At 38.3% G+C, this 8,293-nt stretch overlaps 1 protein-coding gene across 1 annotated transcript; it reads right to left on the reverse strand.

Annotated features, from left to right (window-relative positions):
* Positions 1 to 4,523: 4,523 nt before the first annotated feature.
* On the reverse strand, positions 4,524 to 6,174 carry LOC146483034 (uncharacterized). Its single transcript, XM_085106396.1, has one exon. It carries the CDS (start codon positions 6,172 to 6,174, stop codon positions 4,525 to 4,527), a length of 1,650 nt encoding a protein of 549 aa, XP_084962522.1. The 3' UTR covers position 4,524.
* Between the last annotated feature and the right edge of the window lie 2,119 nt (positions 6,175 to 8,293).

An 8,293-nucleotide genomic window follows, 5' to 3' on the forward strand; every position in this document is an offset into this window, starting at 1 on the left:
TAACCAACATTGCAGACATTGGCAAGAAATTACCAAGTTTGGTCTTTTTCAACAAGATGAATGTGGCACCTTTTTGCCTCCCCCACCCAAACTCTTTTCCACTTATTACCTTGTAAAAAGCTAATGTTTTAAGAGGGTTGCTCAAGTTAAGAAAGATGTTGGCAGCAAAAACTGTAAAGTGGGCACCTTATGCCGTTCAATGGGCCATTTCTAAGTTGCTAAATGAACCTCATTATGGAAGTGAGGCTAAGGACAAAGCTTTTCATATAAAAAGTTGTTTTGTTTGCATATTGATGTAAACTTAATACGTAAGAGACAGAGTAGGCCCGTATGAATTGAAACTTGAAAAATGTTAGGCTGTTTTTCAAGTTATCATATTTTTGTTTCCAAAATGCACTAGAACAGAGGACGAGTTGTTCCTGTCAAGAATTGAGTTGATTTTTCTCCTCTCGTTGTTCCAGAATTATTTTGTAGCAAAGTGAAGGTCTTAATTCAACATTTTTAACAAAAGAGGTAAAAAAAAAACCCCATGATACTTCTCCTTTAAAGGATCTTCTAATTTTCTACGTTTAACGATGGTGCCTACAATTAACGAAGTATTTTTGCATACTTTGTGACTATGGGGAAAAAGCTTATCTTAGTATGGGCTAATGGAATCAAGAAAGATTATTTGGGGTAGCGGGGTATTTTTTTGTGAGATAATTAGGCAACAGTTAATGTAAAAAGCAGTAAAATACAAAGCAATATATGGCGTTTTTTTCCAAATTGAAGTTTTATTATCTCTAAAAAAATGCATGGTTATCCCCAGTTTTCTTTTTGGATACCAAGAGCACCTTGACTGCTTTTTCTTAGAAAAACTATTTTTATAACATACTTGTGAACATCGGTGAGATGCGTTGCTTGATCCTAGTTCCTATTCATAAATTTCTCTTCAGATAAATTTTCACGAAAACACGTGTTTTTCTTTCATTCACTCGGCCAACGTAATAGATGATTTAAATCGGAGCGAAAATCATTAAAGTTTTCTCAGACCAACCACGTGACTTGGTCGTGATCCTATTGTCACCTGAACATTGCTGATTCCTAGAAACCATGTTGATTTTTCCGAGAATAAACTTGTACAAGGCAATACACTGGCATCGCATCTGTTTCACTTCATGGCTTCTCAGTGAAGAAAAAAAAAACTGCGGGTGTCCATATTAACCTTGCTTCACTCATGTGGTTCTAACTTTACAGTCTGTGCATGAAATGTTGATGACTGTGATAGTTCAGATGTTATTGAACGCAAGTATAGCCACTGGGATGAGACTGTTTCAGAAATAATTTATACAGTATTTCGGTAAAGACGACGAGGCATCATTTACACCCTACTACACAGCAGGTTGTCAGAGGGGTAGTCTATGAAGTTGACAGTAAAGAGAATATTTCAATCTTAAGAATAAAAGTTGAATTTATGTGAAAATAAAACCAGGAAAATAAAATGGGAATTTTTATGCCAAATAACTTCCCCTGTAATACTTCACAACAAATATACCAGTAAACCTTTATTGTAACAACAAAAACTGTTCAATTTACAAACTTGTATGAGTTGTTAAATTACACGATATAACCACAATAGGTTTGGCAGAACTTCAATGTTTGTCAACTCAAACAAACACTACAGTTTTCCCAAACTCTCTTGAGTGCTGACATGACCTCTTCCTAGACTAGTGTTGACTTAAGGCCAATATCAGTGTTCATTAGTATACACAGTGATTACACAAGATTATAAACCAGTAAATAAGTAGTAAAAGTTAATATTTCTGAACAGTGGTTTAATTACATCCATTTAAAAATCATTTTTGTCTCAACAGAAATGAGATCATGTGGTCTCAAAATTCTTTTCAGCTCTTAAGAAAGCCACATTACTCAAATAAATGATTCTCTAGCTACAAACTGTATTACAAGCACCGGTCACTAGTGATAACTGTATAAGGGAGTACATTTTTTGTGGGGAATAAAAATAAGAAAAGAAGAGTCCAAAAATTATATATATTTTAACAACGCGCATTGGATATGAGATGATAGATAGCCAAGGGTGTGCGTAGTGCCGAGTTGGCTATAATCATCTCATATCCAACAAGCATGAGTGGAATATATTGTCTTATTATTAAAAACTGAATCATTGTATAATGCAATTCGAGGGATTTGATTGGCTTAGTGGCCATGGTATATGAGCCATTATACCATTGCTGAGAAATGGCAACCATTAACTTTTCTACTGGTTATTCTTTTCAGTAAGATCTAGCAATATTTCTTAATTGTTTTTAATAAAACAATTATTCCACTTACGCTTGTTGGATATGAGATGATTATAGCCAACTTGGTGCTACGCGCGTCGTTCAGTATCTATCATCTCATATCCAACGCGCGCTCGTGGAATAATTGTTATTATTAAAACTGCATCATTGTATAATGCAATTCGAGGGATTTGATTGGCTTAGCAGCCATGGTATATGAGCCATTATACCATGGCCGAGAAATGGCGACAATTAAATTTTCTGCTTGTTATTCTTGCACAGCAAAATCAGTAGGATCTCGCAATATTTCTTGATTGTTTTTAATAAAACAATTATTCAACTTGCGCTTGTTGGATATAAGATGAATATAGCCAACTCAGAGCTACGCGCCTCGTTGGCTATTTATCATCTCATATCCAACGTGCGCTCGTGGAATAATTATTAATTAAAAACAATCAAGAAATACTGCTAGATTTTGCTGATTTGTGTTGAAAGAATTATTACAAGACAATTTAATGGTCTCTATTTCTTGAGCATGGTATAATGGCTCATATACCATGGCCGCTAAGCCAATCAAATCGCTCCAACTGCATTATACAATGATCAAGTTTTTAATAAAATATAAATAATTTATATTTATTTATATTTATTTTATATCAACTGCATGGACATGTATTTTGAAATCAAATCATTAACACCCAAGGATCTGATTCAATTGTCCCACAATGCAGGTATATTTTCATTATACAAATTATCCTGGCCAAATTGTTTGGAACGAAGGCCTTACTTGGGCCGATATGCAGACATGATTTTACTCCTATGCATTCTCTCTCTGTTACAATGGCCACGAACAAAGACAAATCAACAAGTGTAAATCCTCAACATTGAACAGAGGGGGAGAGAGACATTATGTTAAAGAGCGACTTATGGATGTCGATGTTGTTAAAGCAAAGTAAAATGGGAAAAATTGCCAAAACAGTCAAGTGTCGCTAATGTCTTATTGGCCAGGAGAATAGTTGCATGTGGAGCTGTCAATCTAGTCCTGGGAAACTTTTTCACTAATCATACTTGTAAGCAGATGAAAATCAACTATAATTTAAACAATACTTCAAATTACTTAGTAAGGAAAATAATTTATCAATTTCCATGAAAATAGTTTGTCAAAAATATAATCGTTTATCAGGATCAAGATAACAAATAAAAAGAGCTTTAAAAAATGAGAAATTTTGGCATCCTTTGCCATATAAACAGGTAAAAAACATGGGCAGCTAATTAAAAGTTGTGCTCCTTGATTGGTTATTTTCAAGGCTCCTCGATGAGTTTAAAATAACAGCAACATTACTGCATAGCAGCAAAATAACTAACCGTTTTTATAAAAACCCTTTGAACATCTACAACAACTAAGGCCAGGCAAACTTTATAAAATAAAAAGGTTCTAACTATAAACCTTTATTGCCATCTCACCATTACACTGAGCATCAAGATGACTCGAGGAGCATTCTTTTAGGACTATTCTGTATTAGTATAAATCTACTAGTGTTCTATCACGCATGCCGTTCTCTGATTGGCTATGCTACTCGCTATCTATTCTGTGATAGATAGTGAGTAGTGGTTTTCAACAAAATAGCGGCCGCTTTCTCGCGTTTTCGAAGTGTCTGCGATGAGGATATAAATAATTTACTTGTTTAGTTTTGAACGAGTAGTAGATTTATACTAAAACAATTAGATTATTCGCTCTCGATTTCTATCGCGTGATAGCTGATTCGGGCTGCGCCCTCATCAGCTATCACGCGATAGAAATCTCGACCTCATAATCTTATTGTTAAATAGTAATACAAGGAGTAGATAGGAATAGGCAGAATTGCATCCTTTGCAGAAATAAAATTCTCTCTATTCTGTTATTCCTGAACCACAATAAGAATAACCAGAATTGTTCTAAAAGAATACACCCTCAATATACCTACACTCTTTATGCTATTTTAAAACTTTTATATTTTCGTAAGTTTTCTTCATCGCAAATGATATTGAATTCTACATTACAAGCTCTAAGAAAAAAAAAACAAAAGTTAAAACATCAGTAAACGTAGTTACTGTTAAGCTAAGCAGTGATGGCTGTCTTCATAGTCACTTGATAATCCTGAATTCAATTGTGGCGAAGAAAAATGAGTTAATTGTTGTCATGAAACTTTCTTCGTTTTAGTTTTCACTAAAAAAAATGTTGATTTGTGTTTCAGAATCACTAACTCTAAAGAACAACTACCTTGCCATTACGGGAAACATATGCATATCTAATAGCCACAGCAATGTGACCCTCCATGCTCACTGTAATCCCGGTTACAAGAACATTCTCCTCTTCAGTTACTACTATTCTCCTCACGAACTCACCATCTTTTGTGTATATTGCCACACACAGGTGCTTTGTTCCTCGTTCAAATCGATATCCAGCGACGACGACAAATTCACCAGATGGATGACATGCAATACGCCAGTACTCATTTCCTATGGTGTTAATGTTGAATTTACGCTGCTGTTTACCATCTTCGGTGAATATGAACACACAGGAACCATCCAGTATCATGGCCTGGCCATCAGGACCAGCAGTGATATCAATTGCATCCTGCAGTATCCCTTCTCCAAAGCTGTGTACATATCTCCCTTCATGCTCGTACACACGCACAGTCCTATCTGTCAGTACCAGCACTTTGTTATTGGTGACTGTCAGTCCGCTCCAGCCCTCTCCCCTCACAGGAAACTTGTGTAGTAGGTCAGCGGTACGACTGAATACCTGAACTTCCCACTGAGCCCAATACCTCACCGGCCCGATCAGTACAAAGATGTTGCTATTGTTCACATCAGTGGTGACATCGTGAAGATGTAAGCCCATCTCAGTGTCATTACGTTCAGGGTGAAATTGGAGAACAAACTTTCCGCTGCTATCAAACACTTTCACACTTTCATCCGAATCGTCTGCTATAATAAACTGTCCATCTGCGTTTGTAGCGATACCCTCAGGATCCTTCAGCTTGTGCTCTTTTTCACCCTCCTGACCAAATGACCATGGTGCACAGCAGTGCTCCATACCTTGTTTCTGCAACACTTTAGAAACTCTTCCATCAAAGAGCGGATTCACTTTCTCTTCCCCGGTATCAACACAAGGCCAGTCGTACAGCGGGTTGTTGCCAAAACTGACCATCAGAATAACATCGTAGATGGTGCGATTCACATGACAAGTGGCGGAAATGATCGCCCTTCGTTCTTCTTTACTAAACAAAGCCCAGAAGCCTCCTTTAAGCTCGACATTAAAACATTCCTTAACAGCTGACAGACTGTGTAGCTCTTCAATGCACACTCTACACGCTGCAAATGCGATCTCGGGATTGTCTACTCTCTCCAATATTGTCGACATTACTCGATATTGCATGGCCAGTACGCGATCAGACAATTCCAATGCTTCATTAGCGAATGCTTCTGTCGCTTTTCTGCGGGCATCTTTGAATCTGTCTTTTGCATCGGCAAGCGCCCTCGTAGCTGACTCATCCAGGTCAGTAAGCTCCAGTCTTCTCATTCCTCTTGCCAGAGCCACTGCTTCAGCACTAGCTGTTCCAGCTGCTGCTTCTTCCTTTATCGTGCCGCGCTCCCTTCTGCGCATTGCCTTACCAAACACTTCATACAGCAACTCGATTCCTTCTTTAAAGAAGCTGATACTTGCTAACAAATCTTTTCTTGCCAAGCCCTTCAACTGCGCCTTGATATCGTCGATTTCACGCACGATCAAGCCACGGAATCTCTGATCTGTTACGTCGCCATCCTTCAACTTGTCTGCTGCTTTATCCCTTCCTTTATTCACGAGCAAGCCGATGGTGGCTTTAAACACAGCCGTTAGTATTGAGGACATCACTGACAGCTAAAGAGAAAGCCTAACAATGCTAACAGTTGTATTCTATGAGCGAACAGAGCTTGTTACGCGGGATGCCCTGAAGGGGCATACCGTGTCTAAAAACGGGTCGATTTCTTTTTACGCGGGATGCCCTGAAGGGGCATACCGTGTCTAAAAACGGGTCGATTTCTTTTTTTTTTTTTTTTTTTTCTTCCTCGTAGCTACAAATCGGTACATTAATTTATTCATTAAACTCACCCCTCTCCTACTCGGGGTGTATTGTTCTGATTGTCTTCAACAGAAGCAGGCCAATCAAAATCCATTCTTGTCGCTTACATCGCGAGGGAGGGGACCCACTCACCCCTACCTGTGTGACGTCAACGCATCATTTGATCTATTTATTAAAAACATTAAATTTGGCGCCATATTGTTAACATGTTCTGGACTCAAGTGTGCCGTTTTCAAACAGAAATTTCACCATTTTGAAGTGGCAAATCGAAAGAATAACTTCTAAGAAGCACCCGACATTTAAAACGGTGGAAATTGGTAAATTCCTGGCGAAGGAATCGTGCTTTGTTTGACAGTCTTAGACCACGACGCGAGACTGAAAAGAGGTCATTGAAAAGCTTACGTTATCGCAATGGAATTTCCGCAATTTCCCTTGAAACCCTGAGTAGCGTAACACAAGGGGAATAACGTAACGCGACCGTCGTGACTCAAACTATTCCATTAGCAAGGATAGATTTATCAATAGGCGAAGCATACAGCTGGAACAAATGAATCAGCCCCAGCATCACGCGTAATGCCAGTGTAGCAGGCATCTTGTTTTTTTTTTTTTTCTTCGTCGTATACACAAATCGGTACATTAATTTATTCATTAAACTCTCCCCTCTCCTACTCGGGATGTATTGTTTTGATTGTCTTCAACAAAAGCAGGCCAATCAAAATCCATTCTTGTCGCTTATATTGCGAGGGAGGGGACCCACTCACCCCTACCTGTGTGACGTCAATGCATCATTTGATATATTTATTAAAGACGGATTAAGTCGCGCCATATTGTTTTAACATGTTCTGGACTCAAGTGTGCCGTTTTCAAAGGGAAATTTCACCATTTTGAAGCGACAAATCGAAAGAATAACTTCTAAGAAGCACCCGACACGTAAAACGGTGGAAATTGGTGAGTTCTTAGTGAAGGAATCGTGCTTTGTTTGACAGTCTTAGACCACGACGCGAGACTGAAAAGAGGTCATTGAGAAGCTTACGTTATCGTAATGGAATTTGACAAATTTCCGCTGATAGTCTGAGTCGCGTAACACACGGAAAACAACGTAACGCGATCGTCGTGACTCAAACTATTCCATTAGCAAGGATAGTTTTATCAATCGGCGAAGCATACAGTTGGAATAAATGAATCAGCCCCAGCATCTCGCGTAATGCCAGTATAGCAGGCATCTTGTTAATGATTGGCTTGTTTGTTGTGTAATTTCCGTTTTGTGAGTTCAGAAGATATAGGATCGTGTTGCAGTTCAGTTTTCCCGTCGTTTTCAAAATAGACAGACACAATTTTTACAAAGAGTGAAAGAATCAAAGCGTTTATTTAAGGTACAGGAGAGGAGAAAGATTTTTTATGTAATTCCATCAAGCCATTAAATTTATATATCAAGAAAGAAGGACTGGTCTGTTGGAGTTCTGTTAAAGATATGATCTTTAACGAGAAAGCGTTCTTATCAACATTGAAGTTTAAGTTACATGTATTTTGAGCTCCGCACGCTACAGTAAAAAATAGGCCCGCGATGCGTGCGTGTAGCTACTGCATTCTTGTTTCCATTGTTATGTGAATACGGGGCTGTTTAGTATGGACAGCTATTTTAGAAAAGGTTGTCGTACGCATACGCTTGGGTACTCATATAGCGACAACCTTTTTTGAATGAGGCGTGATACAGCTATTTCATCTAAGGTTGTCGCGGCTCAAGTGTACACACCCAGACCGCAAAGGAGCATGTGAGGTAAAAAGTCAAAATAAGTGGTTATTCGACAAATGACTGACATACTGCAAGATAGAAATTGGTCGGGGCTCAGCCCAAACAATAGCTTTGTATGACTAGACAATATCTTTTCGAAATTTTATTTTCAATGG

This window comes from Pavona decussata, unplaced genomic scaffold, assembly GCF_977016875.1.
Source record: "Pavona decussata unplaced genomic scaffold, jaPavDecu1.1 SCAFFOLD_40, whole genome shotgun sequence".
NCBI classification, from domain to species: Eukaryota; Metazoa; Cnidaria; class Anthozoa; order Scleractinia; family Agariciidae; genus Pavona; species Pavona decussata.

Bases quoted from the DNA above. Each gene is read 5' to 3' on its own strand.
- LOC146483034 (XM_085106396.1), bottom strand. From the start codon at position 6,174: ATGTCCTCAATACTAACGGCTGTGTTTAAAGCCACCATCGGCTTGCTC.